Here is a 22,973-nt window from a genome sequence, read left to right as displayed (position 1 = left end):
ATTTCACATTTAACCTGTATATAACTTGCTTATACATGCAGTTTTCATGCTTTGTCTCTCACTAGATTGTGACTTCCTCAAGAACAGGTACAGTCTTTATTTTATTTTATTTTATTTTATTTTATTTTATTTTATTTTATTTTTGTCTTCAGCCTTTAGCACATTATGTGAGAATTCAAAATACTTAATTCTGGGTATATGAATTTAGAAGTCATCTACACAGAGGTGCTGTTTTAACTTGTAGAAAATGATGATATTACCAAGAAAAAAGACTGATGAGAGAAGAGGATATAGAGCCTTGAAAGAGAGGGCTAGCACAAAATAATAATGAAGCAAAGGATCCCAAGAAAGAGCAAAATGCCATATCTATTCCTGTCTTGTTAAAAAAACAACTAGAAAACACATAAATAAATGTAGTTGTCCTTTAAATGAAAAATGTATATCTAAAACTGAGCATTACCATTATAACAGAGCTGTCCTTTCCAAAAATTCAGAGGTTAAAACAAAGATATTCATTTTTATCACTTCTATTTGACATATGACAAAAGGAAACAAACATTTATTAAAGGTCTACTATGTGCCTGGCATGGTGCTAAGTACTTCACAAATATTATCTTATTTGATTATAACAATAATCTGGGGAGGTAGGTATTATTGTTATCCAATTTTACAATGAGAAAATTGAGGCAAACAGAGTTTAAGTAACTTGCACAGGATCATACAGTTAGCGTTTGAAGTCAGTCTGAACACAGATCTTCCTGACTCCAGGCTGCTAGGTGACTCAGTGGATATCATGCCCAGGCTTAGAGTCAGGAAGACCTAAGTTTAAATCAAGTTTTAGCTTATTTAGCTGTGTAATCCCAGGCAAATCATTTAAACCTGTTATCTTCAGTTTCCTGATCTGTAAAAACAAGCTAGAAAAGATGGAAACACTCCAGTATCTTTGCTAAGAAAACCCAAAATAAGGTTACAAAGACTTAGACACAATTGAACAAGAACAAACTATCTGATATGCAGGCCTATTTTGGCTATAGCATGAATAGCTAAAAAACTGAGGAAATATAGGTAATATATATATAAATAAATATAGGTAATAATATAGGTAAATAAGAAATAAAATTTTCACTTTTTTCAAGGGATTTCATGGTATATTAAAAAATTCTAAAGTTAACTAAAATAAAATGAAACAATTTTAGCAATCTTGCAGAATATAAAATAAATCCACCAAAAAAAGGATGTTTCTCTATAATAACAACAAAACCAAGTAGGAAAACAGAACAACAAATCCCATGTAAAAATTATTAGAAAATATATAAAAGATTTAGAAGTCGGTCTTCCAAGATACACATACACACACACACACACACACACACACACACATATGTATGTATATATGCATTGTAAAAATGATGGTTTCTTGATGTAAAATAAAGATTCCCTCCTCTGATTGTGATGGTGTATCAATGGAGTATAGAGAGAGTTTCTGGAGTAGGGTCAGTATGAGAGTGAGACAGCCAAAGCTTGACTGAAGTTAGCTCCTGTTTCCCTTTCTCCTCCTTGAGGGACAAACCCCAGCAAGGGGTCTTGCCTCAGAAGAGGGTAGGCTCAGGAGACTTTCTGTAGTACTTGACTCCTGTACTTTATCAAAACTATATTGACAGGCTTATTAAATATGACTGCTTTGTAAGGTTTAATAAAGGAATTTCAGGTAAACTAGGTGATGGAAAGTAGGGAGAAGTTATCCTAATGTTTCCTTATTCAATCCATGACCTGGACAGCATGATATCGCAAATCCAGGTTTCTCTGACCTGTATTCCCAGCTAAATGATCCCACAATTATTTTATATAACTATCTGACTAGCCTAAAGAAAACTACAAGGAGAGAGGTGCAAGGAGATTGAGAGGGCAAGAGAGCTGGGCTCTCTCTTCTGGGAGTCCACAGCCCCTTTTGGGGTTGAGATAGCTTCTTCACAGTTAATAGGTGTTTGGAGATGTTTGGTTGAAGAATGATCTCTAGGAAGCTTGAATGTAAATACAGGATACTTTCAGGTGGCTTCAGTGAAATCCTGAGCCCAAAACAGGTCTTCTCAGGTCAAGGACCCAGATCAGAAGCCCCCAGAATTCTCTAGCTCTTCCTCAGGTCAGTTTCCTTTCCCAGAATCCTTTGCTCTCCAAGTGACCTTCTCCTTCCCTCAGCCCTGATACCAAAGCTCCCAATATCCCTCATGCACCCATCCTTACAGCATATATATGTATACATATGATCTTTATAAATATAGCCAAAAAACTTCTTACAAAAATAAGACAGACTTAAATAATTGGAAGTATATTTCTCATGGAAAAAATGAACCATTATATTAAAGGATTCAAAACTACCTTCCCCCTCTACCTTTGCATCTTGCATCTGCCTTGGCATCAATTCTAAGACAGAAGAGCAACGAGGGCTAGGCAATCAGGGTTAGGTGACTCGTCCACAGTCACACAACTAGGGAGTGTCTGAATTTAGATTTGAACCCAGGACCTCCTGACTCCAGGATATGGATAGACATTGTGCTATCTAGCAGACCCTGTGCTATACCTCTAAGTAAATATTACTTTGTTAGCTAATCAGAATTAGGGTTCTGAAAACCCCCTAATATTAAGGGAGCACAATTGGCAAGAGATTGAGCCAATAGCCAATGTAGATAGCCCTCAGCCCCTTATGGGTAATTAAAAAAAAACAACTCTAGGTAAGGGGAGAAATGCAATATACCTGACTTTCTGATAGTTGGAGTCAGAGTCACCACTATTCAACTATTCAACCAGTGGAAAGAGGCTGTACCCATTTAGAACAGAGAAGCAGGTTCCTACAGTATCCCAGTTAGGAAGCATAGTTACTCTGTTAAAGTTTAATACATGAACAATTCTAGCAATATTAAGAATGCATCAAGATGGGACTTGATCTAGTACTCTGTCCACTATAGCACACTGTATTTATTAATAAAATTTAATCTTAAGCAGGTGCATTATAGAAAAGATGGTAGTGTCCACTAAGACTAGAATATCCTCAAGCTACACTGAGGCTTTTTGGTCATATATAAAGTTCTGATTATGAATGTTGAAAGTTTTCATGGTTAGTGGAGATAGATCGGATATTATGGAGGTCTTGAAAAATAAACAGGATTGAGTTCTGAACAGTATGGCTTAATTCAGTATTTATCTAGGTGGCAGGGAGAGAAGCACATGGTCTTTGCATTTCTCTTATTTCCAGATGTCCCTGTCCTTATCCTCTTTGGGTCACATCTCCCCGTATTGAAAACAAGGGAGGAACCAGTGTAGTTAGGTTGGTAAGAAATAACAGCTGCTATCAGAAAAGTCAGGCAGTGGGTGTGTTGGTGCTAGAGAAAGCAGCAGCCATGGCTACAGGTTTTCCTGTAGAAAGACTTAAAGAAGAAGCAAAATGTCCAATCTGCCTGGATTTCTTGCAGGATCCAGTCAGTGTGGACTGTGGCCACAGCTTCTGCCTCCAATGCATCACTGAATTCTGTGAAAAATCAGACAGTTCTCAAGGGAGTGTCTACTCCTGTCCACAGTGCAGGAGTCAATTTCACCAAAATAGCTTCCGTCCCAATCGACAGTTGGCCAGTATGGTAGAGAGCATCAAACAGTTGGGCTTAAGCTCTAGTCCAAAGAAAACCTGGTTATGTGAGAGCCATAGAGAAGAGTTGAACTACTTCTGTGAAGAAGACCAAATCCCATTATGCTGGATGTGTGATACCTCCCCAGAGCACAGAACCCATAAGACCATTCCTCTAGAGGAAGCTACCAGAAGCTATAAGGTAAGAAATATATCCCTTTCCTTCAAATATGATCAGAGTTGGGAAGAAGAGTTCAATTTAATGTAACTGTTTTTTTGAGCATTAATGAATTTAGAGCACGGTTTTATGTGCCAAGGGATATTTTTTAAAATTGAGATTTGACATTTCCAGTCCTTAGGGAACCTACAATGTACTAGCAATTTGATATTTATTATATACAATATTGCAAAAATTCTACATCAGAAATGTAGAAAACAGCACTATGTAAGATATAATGGTAACATTTATTTGTTACTCTTAGGAGAAATAAAAGGCTGCCTGGATTTGGTAACATTTAATTTTACTTTAAAGGATGAGGGAAAATCTTCAGAAATTAGCCTCATCTCTTTTGCTCTAATTTTTAACTTTTCCTTATTTATTGGCTTATTCCCTGCTGCCTACAAACATGCCTAGAATTCTTCCAAATTTGTAAAGAAGAAACAAAAACCCTTCACTTGATATTACCAACCCCTCAAGCTATCGTCTTTTATTCCTGTACCCATCCTTTCACCCACAAACTTCTGAGGGATAACAGCACTATATACACTTATTGCCTTCACTTTTTCACTACTCACTTATTTCTTAAGACCTTTTATTCTGGCTTAAACTCCACTATTCCACAGAAATTGTTTTCTTCAAGATTACTAATGATTTTCTCATTGCTAAATATAATGACATTTTAAAAGTTCTGATCCTTCTTGGTCTACATTTTACATCTTTGATCAACCCTTCATTTTAGACACTCATTTGTTTGGGATTTTGTGATATTGTTATATCATGATTCTCTTCCTATCTGTTGGACCTTTTTTGGACTCAATTTGCTCTAAAGGCATATATTACTGATTTCCTACCCTCTGTGCATAAATGTATCTCAACTCTGCTCTACCTCTTCTTCTTTCACTTGGTGATTTCATCAGTTTCCATGGGTTCAAATACTTGCATGAATATGTACATAGATACATTTGTATATATACATATATAGCTCATATTTCTAGCTTCATCTCTCTCCTGAACTCCAGTGCTTATATGTCTAATTGCTTTCTGAATATCTGTCTATAGGTCTCCCACAGGATCTTAAGTTTGACATGTCCAAAATAGAATTTATTATCTTCCCCCGTTAACTCATATCTCCTTGAAACTTGTTCTTTTTCTTTGGAATGTTTTTTTATTGCTGCCTCCTATAAAATATTGCAAGCCTAAAACCATAGTTCTCTAGGCTCTTTATCAAATCTAATCCCTTAAATTTACTCATCACTTCCACTTCATATTCATAAGAGATGTTATTTGGGTCATACTTATAAGGTCTGATAGTTTTCTCTTTCTTCACTTTAAGTCTCACTTTTATAATAAAAAGTTCATAATATACTTTAGGTCTTGTTTAACTTACTGTTTAGAGTTTCTCCATTTTTAACTACAAAGAATATATCCGGTCTCTTTTCAAAACCCTCTTACTCAGAGAAGCCAAATTAATATTTCTCAGACACATCTGATAATGCCATTTCTCTGTTTAAAGAAGCTTCAGTATCTCCCCTTTGCTCTTAAGAAAAAATACAGACCTTCTCTGTTTGGTATTTAAAGGATACATCTGGTTCCAGACTATTGTTCCAGTCTAATTATGTATCATTCTTCCTCATATACACAGTCCAAACTGGCCTACTTATCCCTGCATATGTTCTAGTTTGCCTTTGCATAGTCATCCCTCTTTATGAAATATTTTCCATCATTACTTCCAGTTATCACTTTCTTTTGTGTCAGATTTCCAGCACCCACACAGTAATTGATGCATTTATGCCAATTAACACATATTAATGGGTTGATTTTATTATATTTTGATGAAAATCTTTCTAAAATTTATTATTTTTTTTCCACCGATTTCTTACATAAGTTTTGAACCTCAACTTTTTCTTATTGATTCAGGTCAATCATTTCCCTTTGGTTTTATACAGTCATGTCCTCAGGATCTATGGAGAGAATAGAGCTTTTTTTTTTTTTAATCTACCACAAATAGTCCCAGATTGTTATCTACATCTAATAGATTTTTTTTTCTGTTTTGTTTTACTTATGGTTAACTTTTACTTCTTTCTCATCTCATTATCCCTTAACTAAATCAGTCCTGTCAAGACTTTGATATTTTTTTCAGTAAGGACTCAAAAGGGTTCTCTTTAAGTAAAGTTCATAAATTTAGTGGTTTTCCTAAAGCTATTTTTGTTCAACAGATAGCTTTGTCATTTGTATTCTGGTTCTTGGATGTATTCCAGATGGTAAAAGCCACCCACATTCTGGCTTCCAGATAAGCAAGGCATTACTGACCTTGATAAAGCCTAACCCTTATTTCTCTCATGAGAGGAAAAGTGTTAGGTCTCTTCCAGAGAGAAAATTTGTAGCAATAGGAAAAAAAAGTGTTGGACCTAGAAATAAGACCTGGCTTCAAGTTATATTTCTGATGTTTATTAACTTAAAAAATCATTTTAACCTTATTTTTTCAGTTTCAGGTTTCTCAACTATAAAATAAGGCTGACATTCATGCTAAATTATCTTTCAGAATGTTTTGTGGGGAAACTTTAAAGCAGTCTACAAATGCCAGTTATTTCAATTGCTAAAATTCTATGATTTTGTAATTTCTCTCTTCTAGGTTAATTGTAAAGTCAATGTTATTTTCCTCTTCTAATTCATACTTTCATCTCTGGCAGCATTATTTATTGCCTGACTCATTTCATTTTTCCTATGTAGGATCCTTCAAGCAGCTCTATAATTAGAGTTCATATATGTGGATATGGACTCACAAAGGATTTCCCTATACTCCATGAGCACACACCATAATTACCTTTTCTTTCTATTTTTGACAAGGCATCTTAAAGAGTAGTTTTCACTTTTAATATTTGATAAAAAGGAGGAAGAAAGAAACCAAAGTGGTGAAAATTCCCTTAATTTCTGTTTAGGAGTCTAGTTTCCTGGGAACTTACTGTTACTCCTTAAAGAGAATCTATAGGTAAAGGTCTAGTTGGCTTTGGAACATATGAAATAGGAGACAGAAGAAGTGTTGAACAATGAAAAAAACATAGTCATTTGGAAAGTGAGAGAGAAATTCTAAGCTTTAGTCTATCTCAAAGTCTTTTTGAAGATGTAAGCAAGAATTTTAATGTCCTGTGTTCCATTATCGAGATGATCATGGTAACTATATTGAGTAGTCAAGAATAAAAAGTATCTTCATTTTCCTAAAAGTTTGAAATTTATTTTGAAGCAAGTTCTGAGCAACTTCCCTGCTGCCCCCATGGATGGAACACTCTCCCTCCTCATCTTCAACTTCTAGATTCCCTGGCTTCCTTCAAATTCCAGCTATAATCCTATTTTCTAGAGCAAGCCTTTTCCAATCTCTCTTAATTCTAAGTCATTTCATCTGATGAGTGTTTCCTACCTATCCTGTATAGTGCTTGTTTGTACATAGATATTTGCAAATTGTATACCCTATCACATGTAAGCTCAAGGGCAGAGACTATCTTTTGGCTTTACGTGTATCCCTAGTACTAAGAACAATATTTGGCATATAGTAGGGATTTGATACTTTCCTATATAGTTGATACTTTCCTATACATAAGATGTATTTGCTTATTTATGATTGACATATTTATGATCAGCATTCATGCATCTCTTTCAAACCCTCCAGTACTCCCCAGAAGACTAAGGGTTATGCTTTGGAACTACTTCTTAAGTTAGTTTCAACGTGATCCCTGGGCATTTCTAGGTGAACCACCAGCTGATTTTCTGCTACAGGTAAAAGTCCAATTGGCTTTGGAACATGTGAAACAGGAGATGGAAGAGGTGTTGAATCATGAAACTAATGTGGGGAAGAAAATAGTCATTTGGAAGGTAAGATAGAAATTCTACATTTGAGTCCATCTCAGATAATCTTTTTGAAGGTGTGAGCAGGAATTTTAATGACCTATCAGGATGGCATGATCTACAGTCAGTCCATTTTAGAAGACATAGAGTATTTCATTTAATATCTTTGCTTCTCATAGCCTGGCATAATGCTTGGCACATACTGGTGTTTAATTAATGCTGAGCTGTTGAATTTAATGGGATTTATCTTGGTGTAATGAAAAGAACAAGAATTTTGGAGTCATGGAAATTGGGTTTTAATCCTGACCTTGCTACTTTTTGTATGACACCAAGCAAGTCATTTAACTTCTACCCAATCCAGTATTCTCCTCAATAGAAGGTCATCATAAAATGTATGAATGCTGCTAAATGCCTGTTTCATCATGGTGAAAATATTTTTAAATTTGAATGTGAAAATATCAGTAGTTGTGATCGCAAAAAGGCATATTAGTCATTCTTTGGTCCCTTGGATATTTTATTCAATCCACATATGAATAATATTCAAGTTTCTTTGCCCTTCAAAGATATCCATTCTTAATCTCCTCTTCACTTATCAATGATTCTAATTCAGAAAATTCTTGTCCTTATGCTATAGTTTATATTCTTCTTTTCTTGTTCTCTCATTAAAAACTGGGAACATATGATAATTACCCCCTCATGATACCTTGTTTGAAAAACTGAAGACTCTTAAATGATACCATAACATATCCTTTTCTTACACAAATTGACAATGGCTAGTTCCTTTAATTTCTCCTGTCAATTAAGTTGGGCTCTTCTTTTTATCTGTGTAGTTCTATTTGGAGTACATCCATTATTGTTTATATCCCATAACACACAGTAATTGCTTATGTGTCAAGGAAGCTCATCCCTTCCCCCTTCCTGAGTAACTTTACATGTCCATCAAACGTTCCTGACATACCACAGTTGCACCAGGTTTGCATTGGCTTGCATCAATGTATGTTCTGGATGTCAACAAAAGTTAAGGTTTGGGGCAGGACAGGGGAGACCAACGAGAGAACAGGGTTGGGGGGGGGGGGGAAGACCGACAAGAGAAGGGGAGAGATGAACAAGAGGACCAGGAGGTGAGGGGGAGTAGAAAGAGACAGGCTGGCTAAGCTAGCCTGAAGCCAGGTTACTTAAGAATGATTGTCTACCCTTCATCATAAACTTTATAAAATATATACCTCTGGGTAGCAAGAAATAGTATTATTTTTTAATTATTACAGTTACCTTATATCAATTTTGTCCCTACAGGAAAAGGTGGAGCTATGGAGACAGCAATTCATGTTGGAGTTTCAGAAACAGCATGGATTTCTGATTCAGGAGGAGCAACAGCAGCTGCGTAGACTAGAAGAGGAGGAGAGAGTGACTCTACAAAAACTGAAGGAGAGCAAGGCCAAACTAGCTCAACAGAGTAAAACTCTAAGGAATTTAACTATGGAGCTGGAAGAATGTAGTCAGTGCACAGCTTGGGATCTACTGGAGGTGAATCCTAGAAAGAGTTAGAGGGAAAAAGAGAAGAGAGAAACATGAATAATGAATCCTAGAGTTAAATGGGACAAAGATATATATCATCTATTTCCCATAAAGTGCTAGTTATATTTTACTCCCCAAAACTCATGAAAAAGTTGTAACTCTTAAAATGTACACTGATGACTGATCCCAGGTCAATGAGAAAAATATATTAGGAAATTCTAAGCATGGAAGGGATTTTCATTCAATAATTCTCTCATTTTCTAGATAAAGAAATTGAGATCCAGAAGGAAAAATACCTCATCTTGGGTCACTCAGTCAGTTAAGAGCAGAGCCAGGATTAGAAATCAGGCATACATGTTCAGTAACATTCCTACTATACTAAAATGTCTATTAAAACAGCATGCCCAGATATCAATGATTTCCATTTTATATAAGATACTCTACAACAGGGTCTCATGAACCATTCCTTTGTTAGAAGTCTTTGATCTAAGGAAATTCTTCTTCATGCCTAGATTGTTTATTTTCATTTATTTATTTATTTTGCTACAACTTAAGCCTACTGATTTAGAATATTTGCAGTAGGTGCTTGTGTTGAGAGGCATAGAGAGAAGGCCATAGTCTCCAACCTCATGGAGCTTATGATCTGGATGGGCAAATAAGATATGGATCAAAGAAGAAATGGAAATGAAGTAATTATAACAGTGGGCATAGTCCTAACTAAAAAGAACAAAAGGGAAGAGAACATGGGTCAAGGCTACTTTCAAATCACTATAAACATTCCCAAATCTCAATACTTGGCACATAATTAAGGGGTGATGGGCATGTCACCACACCAACACAATTAGTAACATCAATGACATAGACTTAGGTAGTCCAATCTGTCACCATGATCTCACTAACCTCCCCCACTATTATGTCTGACAATTGATCAAGTTAGCACCAAAGAGCTGGCATTGTAGGAAACTTTAGCCACCATTAGCATGTGAGGATTATTTTCTATCTTTGTCTTCCTTGAACTATCTTTTGACCCTATTAACTATCTTCTTCTTCCCTAGGTTTCAAAAATATCATGTTTTTTTAGTTCTCCTACCTACCTACCCTGTCTGATTTAATACTATCAAGCCCTTTCTCAAAAACACTTTTGATCTGTGTTTCCCAAGATACTTTCATTGACTGTCTTCTTTCTCTATACCCTCTACTCATTCACACCTAAGGGTTTCAAAAATCACCTTTGTGCAGATGATTCCCAAATCTTGTCACCAGACTTGTTGACAAGATTCTCTTCCTTGTCTTCCCACAAATACCTTAAATTCCAGAAATTCAATACAAAATTCATTATCTTTCCTCTGAGATGTGAGAATCCTTTTTATTTCAATATTGCCAACCATACATGTTTAACCTTGGAATTTCATTTCATACTTTATCAAGAAACTTGAGACTATACTTTGTGAACTCTCTTCTTTCCAATTCAAATCCTTTTTACTTCATCTCCCATTTTCTCTTCATTTGCTCTGATCTCTGAGGGAGAGATGGTCATTTTCCTTGCCAATGCCTACTTCCACTTGTTTCATTGATCCCATCCCTACCTATAATCTCCAGGGAATTTGCATTTAAATTATGCCTCCTATCTATTTCTAAATTTTTTCTTTATCCAATGCCACTCTCTCTATTACCTATAAACCTCCTGATCTCATCCATTCCTTAAAAAACAACAACAACAACAACAAAACAACCTTCATTTGACTTCCTCAAACTATCATCCAATATCCAATCTCCTAGGAGGGGAATAAATGCTTTCTAAATTCTTTGACTCCATTACCTTGTATCTCACTTGCAACTCTTTGCAATTTGGCTTTTGACTCTACCATTTAATTGAAATAACTTTCTCCAAGAGTAAAGAATATTTATTTTCCTTAAAATAGGTTTTTGATATCTTTTGTTTTTACATCACCTAAATTCCTATTAACATTGCCTCTCTTAGTCTTTCTCAAAGTGCCATCTCATATAACAAAAAAATTATTTTGAAAAGAAAAATATGCAAAACCCTTGAAAATATATTCAATATACTATAACTGTGGGCACCTCTATAAAGGATTCAAAATAGGTCTTTTTATCTTTCTCCTTTGAGGATAAACATTTTCTTTGTAATTTTGAAATATTAATCCTTTATTGTTTTGTGGGAAAATTTATTAATTGCTAAATCCAATGGTATTTTCTTAATCTTTATTCTTCTTGATCTCTTTTAGAGATTTAACACTGGTCATGATAAGATTATCTGTTCCTTTGATTTTCATAACAGCAATTTTGGTCTCTACTAGTCTACTTCTATATGTTTGGCCACTGAAATTTTCTCAGTCTCTTTTTCTTGATAATCATATGCATCCCAAATCCATTCATTAGCATCCCTAATGATTCTGTCTTAAATTCTCTTCTATATATTCTCTCACTAAATGAACTCATAGACCCGGTTATCATATTTGTGCAGAAGACCCCCAGATCTAAATATCCACCTCTCTTATAGGAGCAGAACTACAAAGTCAGCTTCAGCTCCTCAATTCTCATCCCTCATATTAAATAGGGTACCAGGTATTATATATTCTACTTCTATAGCATCTCTTGTATCTTTCTCCTTTTGACTCAAATAGATATCATATAAATTAATATTCTTATCGCCTTTTCTAGACTATTTCAGTAGCCTCCTAATTGGTCTACCTGCACACAGTCTCTCCTCTCTCCAATTCACTGCCTATAGCTTCAAAATTGGTATTCTTTTAAAAAACTTTTTAATTTTTGAATTTAATTTTTTAAAAAAATTTTAATTAATTAATTTAGAATATTTTTTCATGTTTCTTTCTCTCTCCTCTTCCCTCCACTCTCCTGGAGCTGACAAGCAATTCCACTGGGTTATACATGTATCATCGTTCAGTATATGATTGGGGGTTGTGACTTTAAATGATCATTCTATTGCAAAAATTGTTATTCTTAAAGGTCAGATCCAATCATATCACTCTTTTACTCAAGAAATTTTAGTGGTTCCCTATTGTCTCTAGAATAAAATGCAAACTCTTGTTAGATATTTAATGCCTTTTACAAGCTGACTTCAGATTCGTTCCCCAAATTTATTACATACTATGCTTTCTTTTACAGTCTTTAATCTTGTCAAACAAGTCCACTTTCTGTTCTCCACATATAATGTTTTAACTTAACTTTGTGTCTTTGGACAAGCTTTCCCTAAATCTGGAATGTTTTCTCTCTTCACCTCTTTCTCTTATAATCTCTAATTCAGGGCTTAGGTGAAATGCTACCTCCCTCGAGAAGCATTTTCTAATGCCCTCAGTTGTTAGTGTTCTCACTTTCCAAAAAGACTACTTTGAATTTTCTTTGTTTCTATTTTGTCTTTACTTATCTCTGTGTATATTGTCCCTCAATGAGAATGTAAAAAAAAATTGAGGGCAAGAAATATTTCATTTTTGCCATTTTATTCCAAGAACCTTATCATATTCATATTAAATAAAAGCTTCTTCAGTTGAATTGAATGGATATGGAGAGATAAGTATAATTCAAGTAAGAATATGAGAGAAACAAAGAAGAAACTGACCTCAAAGAAAATTCACTGAGAGAGATTACTTTTAGCTGACTGGAGAGTGTTAGTTTCCTCCTAAAAGAGGAAACCTGTCCAGTCACAAGCTGTTGAGTCTTCTGTATCCCCAAATAAGTCAGGGAGTCAGAAATCTTGAGATACTTTGCCTTTGGTCTTAGCATCACTGATCCCATAAAACAACTACACATTTATGCTTTAGAAAGAGTTACTTAATGAAAGGCATGATTATATAAACTATAGTGGTATGCTTATCTAAATAACATACCTATATTATAAATTATCTCTGCTTAATAAAAATACAGTCATATGGCACAAAATCATTCCTATCAAGATTTAAATTGATACCCAGTGGTCAAAAATCAAGAATTCCTGTCAATTACTTCTGTTTAAACCAATTCACATGATTCTAGTTGCCTCCTCAACTCTGCCTCTTAGAAGTGATGAAATGTCTATTGACTTTTTGTCACCTCCCTGTTGATAGCAGACTTAATTCCAAAAGGATATCCTTGAATAAAGGTTCTATTGTCCATATTCATGTTAGAAAACTCCTCCAACTCAATTCATTTGGGGACTACCTCTAATGACTGGCATGTTCTTTTGCAATAATCAGAAAATATCAACTGTCAATCATAACATTAATCAATATGAGAGGAGCAAAAGTAAAAACAAATAAAGGACACAGCTATAAGCTATCAGTTTTGAACTGATTGGAATATTTCAATGGAGATATCCCATAAAAGGGGATTGTGCAAATTTTAAAGGCAAACTGACTTAAAAGTCCATAAACATGGAGAAAAAGACTCACAAAAATGGCTTTAAATGAGTCAAGAGTACATTTAGATTGCAGAAAGGTCTTATAAATAAATGTACAATTAGAAATGAACAGATGCCATAGCATCCATTCTTTCATATAGCTTTAAACTTCAAAGAATCTGATAAAAGAATACTAGATTATTGTCTGAACACTAGATTATAATCTATAGATTAGAGAACCCTAAATTTGGGTTCTAGTTTTGACATATACTAGCTATGTGACACAATGGATAGAGCATTAGACCTGGAGTTAAAAAGATCTGAGTTCAAATATGTCCTCAGAAACTTACTACCGGTATGATCTTGGACAAGTCACTTAACCCTAATTTCCTCAGTTCCTCTCTGTAAAATGAAATTAAGAAGGAAATGGCAAATTACTCCAATATCTTTGCTAAGAAAACCCAAAATGAGGTAATGAAGAGTCAGAGGTGACTGAAATGACAAAAAAAAAAAAAAAACAACAAAGCTATGTGACTTATATGTGTGTATGTGCCTCACTTTCTTCAACTATCAAATGGGGCTAATAATAGCATGTTTGTAAAATGGCATATGATAATGATGTTGATGACAGAGGGATTAAGCCTTGAAGGAAGGAAAAGATTTCAATGAGTAGAAATGTACTGAGAATGTAAGCCTGGGAGTTTCGACTATGTGAATCAATAGATTCAGGAGAGACCAGAATGGTGAAGTAGTCTATTCTACTTTCACCAAAATACAGAGTACATGAAAAGGAGTAGTGCCAAATAAGGTTAGAAGGTTGAATGAAAGGCCTTGAATGTCAGGTTACAGAATTTCTATTTAATTCTACAAACAGTGTAGACTCATTGAAATTGTTGAGCAGAAAACTGGTGTTATTTGACCTATGCATATTTATTAATAGCTTGACCCAGGCAAGATCTCTGATGCTCCCTGATTAAATTGTTTCTTATAGTTGGGTCCCTTGGGAAGCCTTTTTCTAATGACTGCTTAATAGAAGCTGTATTCATTGACCTAGAACCATAGCAATTTACCTGAACTTTTCTTTTTAACTCTTACCTTCCAACTTAAAATCAATACTATGTATTGGTTCTAAGACAGAAGATCAGTAAGGGGCTAGGCAATGGGTATAAAGTGGCTTGATTCAGAGATTAATGTAATCTTATCACACAGCTAGGAAGTGACTGAGGCCAGATTTGAACCTAGGATCTCTAGGCTCCAGGGCTGAATCAACCCAGCTGCCCATGCATGAACTTTTGACTAGAGAAAGGTTAACTCTATACCAATGTCATGGAGTTACCTCCCATATCATGAAAGGGCAGGGGAGAATAAGAAATTGGAGTATTTCTTGCATCAAAACATTCATAGAAGAAACTTTATAGCCACACTTGTTCCCATGCATCAGGATCTCATTTTTCAAGAAATTTTGAAAACTATTCAGATAATCCTATCTCTCTTTGCTGCAACACACTTGATGGGTTTTCCTCTCACCATCCTTTGTCTTCCTTTCCTCTCCAGAATGTAAAAGACGTCTTGAGAAGGTAAGTCCATGTTCTGCTTTTGTTTAGACTACATAAAGATTAGGTGATATATGGATATATCTGGAAAGACATAGCAAGAAGATAGGAGAGGAGGTTGTACCTATCTACAAAAAGTCAGATGATTCTTGAGAAACTATACTTGTTTTTTTAGGAGTGAGAAGGTAACATTTCAGCAGCCAGAACTCATTTCAATGGACCTGAAGACAACGTGTTGTGTCCCTGGAATGATGATGATGCTCAAGAGGTTTCAAGGTATATTGTAGTTTGTACTTTGTGAGGGTAGATGGCCCTGGAATTTGGAGTCATCCAAGGTTGATTATCATTTGCATGGCATTTTATATAGTCAAATCTTATATTGTAAAATTATTACACAATATTTAGAACTGTAGTGCATAATAAAAAAAGACTCGTAATGATTCTACGGATGTACCCATGGGAACCACAAAACTTTAGAACAACAGGTAAAGGCAAAGAAAACATAGTCAGCCAAAAAAGTATATTATAGTGGAAATTATATTGGGCTTGAGTCAGGAGACTGGTTCTGTGGAATAGCTATATTGCTAAATAAGTCTATAAAGGTGGGCATTTCATCTGACTTTTTAATATTTTATAACCTTTTTTATCTCATTTGGAAAATGTGGCACAGATGAATGATCACTAAGGTTTCCTCTACCTCTACTATTCTATAATTTTTTGTCTAATAATTGTTTTTCATCATCCAGATAATTTATAAAAAGACAATAATGGAAGTTCATTGATTCAGAGATTAATGTAATCTTAGAAATCACCTAATCTAACTGCCTTGTATAAAGAAGCTAAAATGAGGGTAGGATACATCTTGACTGATGTCATTTAGTTAGTGGCAGAGATCCCAAATATTCCAATTTCCTCTCTATTTAGTGCTTTTCCACACAATAAAACAATTTGGTGGTTAAAAGGAACCTCAATAACCATCTTGTACAACAATTATATGAAAAGAATAGAGTATGGTATGCTCAATAATAATCTCACCTCTGCTTTAAGAATAGGAAGGGGAACCCACCACTTCTCAAAGTCTTTGGAACAGCTCTAATCATCTATACATTTTTCATACCAAGTAGCTCCAGCAGTTGCTCCTGCTGTTCTCTGTGAACACACAGAATAAGTCTAGTCCCTCTTCCACAAAAGACCCCTTCAAATACATAAGATATTTGTTATGTTACCCTGTCATGTTACCCTCAGACATATCTTCTCTAAGCTCAACATGGTTAGTTCCTTCAACTGACCCTCATATAATAGGGACTCAATATCTTATACCATTCTCCCAATACTCTTACGGACACTCTGAACACACTACTTCAAGTCTGAAAAGGGCACAATACAGTGGGGCTATTAGCCTAGAAGCTAGCAGTCCATATTTGCATTTGCCTTTATGACTCCCACATCACACTGATGGTTTATATTGATTTTTTTAAACTCCATGAACACCCTCAGATTTTTTACAGAATAATAGATGGATATCCATATTGTATTCATGAAGTTGGTTTTATAGACTCATGGAACCCATTTTCTAAGCTCATGGACCTCTAGACTTATTTAACTCATTGGAATTTCATCTACTTGGATTCAACTACTGATTTACATTACTAGCTTGTCCCAATCATTTTGGATCCTGACTGTCATCCAATGTTACCTGTTCCTCCTAGATTTGTATAATCTGTAAATTTGACAAGCATGGCATTTACATTTGCTATACTGGCATTAAATTGTTAACATCTACATTTTGAGTCAAGTCAATCGACAAGTTCTAAATACGCAAGAATATTTTGATAGTTTGTCAAAAGCTTTATTAAACTCTAAAAAACCTGTATCTTCAGTATCCTCATCATTAGTTTAGGAATTCACTCAAAAACAAAAAATGAGGTTAGTTGGGCATGACTTGTTTTTAATTGACATTACCATTTCCCTTTCTAGAGGTTTGCCAGCCATATCATTAATGATGTGCTCTAGATTTTGCCCAGGAATTGAAAATAAGTTCATTGATTTATAATTTTCAAGTTTTTTCCTTTTTATTCCTTTGAAAACTGAAAGAACATTTACCCTTCTCAAAGCACTAGTATGTCTCCCAGTTTCCAATTATGTGACAGTGGCTGAGCAATAATACCTGTCCATTCTTTTAGCATTTGGAGTTGTGGTTCATCTGGGCCAGGTTATTTAAATTTGTCAAGAGCAGCTAGATTATTTCTCATCATCTCCCTATTTTTATTGGATATAAATTCCCTGTTCATTTTCATTCTGTCATTTCCAGTGTAATGGTCACTCTCCTTTGCAGAGAAAACAGAAACAAAGTTAGAATTGAGTAGATATGATTTCCTTCTATTTTCAATTATCAATAATTATCCTATCCACCCCAAGGAAGGGTTACATTGTTTCTTTTAGCATATTTTTCTCAAACAAAGCTAAAAATTCCTTTTAGTTATTTTTTATCTTCCCCCAGGGATCTTAGCTCCTTTTATGGGTTAACATTCCCCAATCTCCATACTCCTATCCATTTCTTTTTAGAATCTAAATTGATTGATGAGTTCCCTGTGTAATCACATTGGTCCCTTCAATAAAGTTCCATATTTTCCTTCTCATTGGCATAACTCCATTTTGTTTTCTGAATTTTATTCTCCTTGGCTAATTTCCTTACAATCATTTTATTCTAAAGGATCATACCTATCTTACTTTTGAACTCTTTGAAATCCCCCATTCCCAGAATCCCCCTATCATCATCATATAGGAATTCCAAACAGAGAAAGCCTGGGAATGGCTCTTGATGATCTTAAAAGAATGGAAAAGTAGGAGAAAAAGAATACATTAGGTAGAATAAGGGTAAAAGAAGGTTAAAAAATTATCTTACATAATCAGAGAACACAAGTAGAAGACTACAAAAAAGGAGGGGAAGGTGGGAGCTGAACCTTATTCTCATTTGAATTGGACAAATGTGTACACAGACATACACATACAATCAGACACAAATACATTTCATTTAATAGGTGAATAGGAAAAGAGAAGAAAAAGGAATTAAAGGGGACATAGATTAAAGGCAAGGATGAGTCTCAAGTAAAACAAATTCTAACTAAGGATATAAAAAATGTTCATAGACTTTGGGGAGTGGCAAGGAATGGGAATATGAGGGTTTGCCCATGAACTGGTGAGTGATGAACAAATTATGGTATAAAAACATGATAGAATGCTATCCAACTAAGAGAAATGGTGAAGATATTTTCAGAGAAACCTGAGAAAATGGAAGAACTGATGGAGAATGAGGTAAAAAAGAACCAGAAGAACAATTTATACAATCACAACTATATTATAAAAACAAGAAAATCTGAAAGATTTAGGGACTCTAATCAGAGTAAGGATCACCCCCAATTCCAGATGACTAATGATAAAACATATTACCCATCTCCAGATAATTAAGACTTAAATTGCAGAACATGAAATATTAATAATATGTATATGTTACATTCATATGTGCATGTTTTGTTTGCATACATTTAAATATGTGCATGTGTACACATGTACATATGGATGGGTATGCTTTTGCATGCATGTGTTGATATATACATGCATGTGCATATATACAGTGATACACACTCATATACATACATGCTTTAGATGTGGACAGTATAGACATCTTTTTTGCTTGATTATACATGTTTGTAAAAAAATTTTTATTTTTATTTTATTCTCAACCTGGGAGGAGGGAAGAAGACAGATTTTTAAAATTGATTTAAAATTTTTAATTTAAAAAATAAACAATTCTGAAAGAGCTGGCTAATTCAAATGAGTACGTAGTTGGATGGTCAGCTGTATATTTTTAGTGTTGCATAGGAACAAAAACTGATTGATCAAAAACTGATTCTTTTACTTTCCAACTAATTTTTCTGAAACTAGCGACATACAGCCAAATAGTTCCTAAAAAATAACAAGCCCAATGAGAACTTTCATTGTTGCTATGCAAATCAATGTGTGCTAGTAAAATGGTCTAATCAACTCAACAGGATTTTTGTTGAGTTGAAAGGAGAACAACTTACACAATGACAAGAATGTTGTAAAAGACAAACAAATGAAAAGGAGTTGGGAACTCCAATCAGAACAATAATTGTGATTCTAGATGACTAATGACAGAACATGTTACTCACTACTTAAATTTCTGAATATGAGATAGGTATTATGTATATGTGATAATACGTGTATACGTTTAAATTGCATTTATACACTTTTAAAAATTGTGTTCCAATAACCAAAATATCTCACTATGATTACATTAGCAATAGAAATTAGTATAATGTAGTATTTTTGAAATTTTATTTTATTTAATTGAAAATCTTTATTTAATTAATTAATTTAGAATATTTTTCCATAGTTATATGATTCATGTTCTTTTCTTCCCCTCTTTCCCCTCACCATGTGCAATTCCACTGGGTTTTACTTCTGTGATTGATCAAGACCTATTTCCATATTATTGATAATTACACTAGGGTGATCGTTTAGAGTCTACATTCCCAGTCATATCCCCATCAACCTATGTGATCAAGCAGCTGTTTTTCTTCTGTGTTTCTACTACAGTTCTTCCTCTGAATGTGGCTCGCATTCTTTCTCATAAGTCCATCAGAATTGTCCTGGATCACTGCATTGCTGTTAGTAGAGAAGTCCATTACATTTGATTGTACCATAGTGTTATCAGTCTCTGTGTATAATGTTCTCCTGGTTTTGTTCCTTTCACTCTGCATCAATTCCTGGTGGTCATTCCAATTCACATGGAATTCCTCCAGCTCATTATTCTTTTGAGCATAATTATAATAATATATACATATATATAATATATAATAATGTATTAATGGAGTATCTTTTTGATAGGTAAATTCAGTTTATCACTTGTTGAGTAATAATATGTCATAGATTCCTTTTTGGAAGGGACCATTGAAGGTCATCTAGATCAACCCCTCATTTTTGCAAATGAGAAAACTGAAGTTCAGATAGGTTTGTGGACAAATTCTAAATTAACTGGATTTAAATTAGTTAAATTGTACTCTACATTTTTTACCAGAAATATGAGCATAGAAGGGAATTAGAATATTTCCATAGTAACATGTAATTATTGATCACTAAAAGAACACAGGGTGAGTTAAAGGAATAGAGTAAGAAAGAGAGGTCCATGGTAACACCTGTCTTTGGGGGAGGAAAAAGGGTTACAATTAGGAATATAATGGACAATAAATCCAGAATGTGCCAGGTTTCCTGTGGAGGAAACATTGCCTTTTACACTTTCTCTTATATGATGAGAAAGGGAGAAATAGAGACTGATCTCTCTTGTCCCTGCATCCTGTAGTTTGATCCAGTCTATTCTGGGAGGTATCTCAGCCTATTACTTCTATTTTTTTCTCCACAGTTAATGTGAGGTTGGATCCTGCCACAGCTCACCCCAGCCTTCACCTTACTGAGGATCAACAAAGCATTTGGGATGGACATATATGGCAGGAAGTTCCCAACAACTCAGAGAGATTTGACACATGGCCTTGTGTTCTGGGCATGGAGAGTTTCACTTCAGGAAAACATTACTGGATAGTGACTATGGAAGATAAGACAGAATGGGGGTTGGGAGTTTGCCTGGATACAGCCTCACGAAAGGGAGAGGCCACACCATCCCCTGAAAATGGAGTCTGGGCACTGTGGCTGCTGGAAGGGAATGACTACATGGTTCTTGCAACCCCATCAGTTCCATTCTTCCAAAGGAACCGGCCAAAAGGAATTGGAGTTTTCTTAGACTGTGAAGCTGGGGAAGTGTCCTTTTACAACACCACAGAAGAAAACCACATCTATACATTCACCCATGTGTTATCAGGAATCATTAGACCCTATTTCTTCATTTGTGATTCAGCTCCTTTGACACTGATCCCAGAGACAGAAAGGAGGAATTAGGTTCTTTCCTCTTAGGAGTCCTTTTGTATATGTATAGGTCATCCAAAAATGCCATTTAAATTATCATAAAGAAGAAATCTTTGACCCAAGACTTTTTTTTAATGGCAGCAAAAGAAGAAAACTTGATTCTAGTATTAAAAAGAACTTCTTAGAAAGTCTCCCCCCACTGAGATTATGTGAAAGAGCACCTAAGCTAGCTTCATATTAACATTTTCAACTCCCTAGATTTTTTCCCATGGGGAAAGAAGCATAAATTTGAAATTTCTAGATTGGGAAAGCACTTTGTTTATGAATGGAAGTGATTTGCCTATGTGATTGAATTACTGATACTTTCTTTATTATTATTATTTTTAATAAACCCTTACCTTCCATCTTGGAATCAATACTGTATATTGGTTCCAAGTCAGAAGAGTAGTAAGGATTAGACCATGGGGGTCCAGTGACTTGCCCAGGGTAACACAGGTAGGAAGTGTCTGAGGCCATATTTGAACCTAGGACCTCTCATCTCTAGGCCTGGCTCTCAATCCACTGAGCAACTCAGCTGCCCCCTGATACTTTCTTTAAAAACATGTTGTCAGCTAAGGACCAGATGGGCGGTCCTGGGTTCAAATCTGGCCTCAGACACTTCCTAGCTGTGTGACTAAGGGCAAGTTACTTAACCTCCATTACCTAGTCCTTATTACCCTTTTGCCTTCAAATCAATATGCAATATTGATTCTAACATGGAAGGTAAGGGTTTTTAAAACAACAACAACAAAAACACATTAGTAGGGGCAGCTATGAGGCTCAGTGGATGGAAAGTCAGGGCTAAAGAAACGAGGTCCTCGGTTCAAATCTGGCCTCAGACACTTCCTAGCTGTATGACCCTGAGCAAGTCACTTTACACCAATTGCCTACTCCTTACCACTCTTCTGTCATAAAACTAACACCCAGTATTGATTCTAAGAGAGAAAATAAAGGGTTTAAAAAATATATTAGCAAAAAAAAATCAGTCCCTTTTTGTGTTGTCTGAAAGTAATTTGTAATTTGTCTTATGTATCTATTAATTTATTAATCATTAAACGATTACTTTGGCTAAAAGAGAGTTTGCAAAATGTTTCCAATTTTTTGTGAAATTTTAGTTTACCCTAAATTATCAGAAAAGGAAATATGATATCTAAATAAACACATCTTAGAAAAAGAAATTGAACAGGTCATAAATGAACTTCTTTAAAAAAAAAGGATTAGGACTGCAATGATTTACAGTGAATTATACCAAATATTCAAAGACCAACTAATACCAATATTAAGTAAATTATTTAAAATAATAGATAAAGGAGTATTACCAAACTCTTTTTATGAAATGAATTGGTACTGATACCCAAACCAGTGTAAGATTAAAAATTAATATCCAAGTACTTCAAATATTATATTCTGTAAAGATTAAATTATTATTCAATACTCCAAGTATTACTTTAATGCTATTCATTAAAATCAACTTAGAACAATGGGCAAGTGACACCAGAGAAAAGAAAAGGCTGCTCCCTTCCTCCACGCTGATATAAGCCAGAGAGAGAGAGAGCATGCATGGGCAGAAATGACATAACGATGCACATCCAGGAAAGTGAAAAGGGAATTATGGGGATTGTAGTCCCTAGGGTTCAAGATTCCAATCAATACATTCCCCCTATGATCCTTTGGGAGACCAGTCTCCCAAATGGATCATGAAAACATAACTAATTTATAACTTGAACTAGAGATATATACAAATATTACAGTTTTTAAAGGGAAACTACAATAATTTGGGGATAAAAGGAAAATAAAAAGGAAAAGGAGCAAAACCAATAAAAGGTGCATTGACAAAAAGTCTATTGGGGGGCAGTCCCCTTTGACATAAGAGTATACATTCAAAACAAAAGCATT

At 34.8% G+C, this 22,973-nt stretch overlaps 1 protein-coding gene across 1 annotated transcript; it reads left to right on the top strand.

The window, feature by feature from the left end:
- Positions 1-3,268: 3,268 nt before the first annotated feature.
- On the top strand, positions 3,269-22,141 carry TRIM58 (tripartite motif containing 58). The gene is made up of 6 exons (XM_007483070.3): positions 3,269-3,818; positions 7,608-7,703; positions 8,970-9,200; positions 15,100-15,122; positions 15,274-15,374; positions 20,542-22,141. Exons 1-6 carry the CDS (start codon positions 3,396-3,398, stop codon positions 21,069-21,071), a joined length of 1,404 nt encoding a protein of 467 aa, XP_007483132.1. The 5' UTR covers positions 3,269-3,395; the 3' UTR covers positions 21,072-22,141.
- Positions 22,142-22,973: the final 832 nt, after the last annotated feature.

This window comes from Monodelphis domestica, chromosome 2 (assembly GCF_027887165.1).
Source record: "Monodelphis domestica isolate mMonDom1 chromosome 2, mMonDom1.pri, whole genome shotgun sequence".
In the NCBI taxonomy this organism is placed as follows: domain Eukaryota; kingdom Metazoa; phylum Chordata; class Mammalia; order Didelphimorphia; family Didelphidae; genus Monodelphis; species Monodelphis domestica.
Note: the sequence above shows the minus strand (reverse complement) of the source record. Positions and strands in the feature narration are given on the sequence as shown.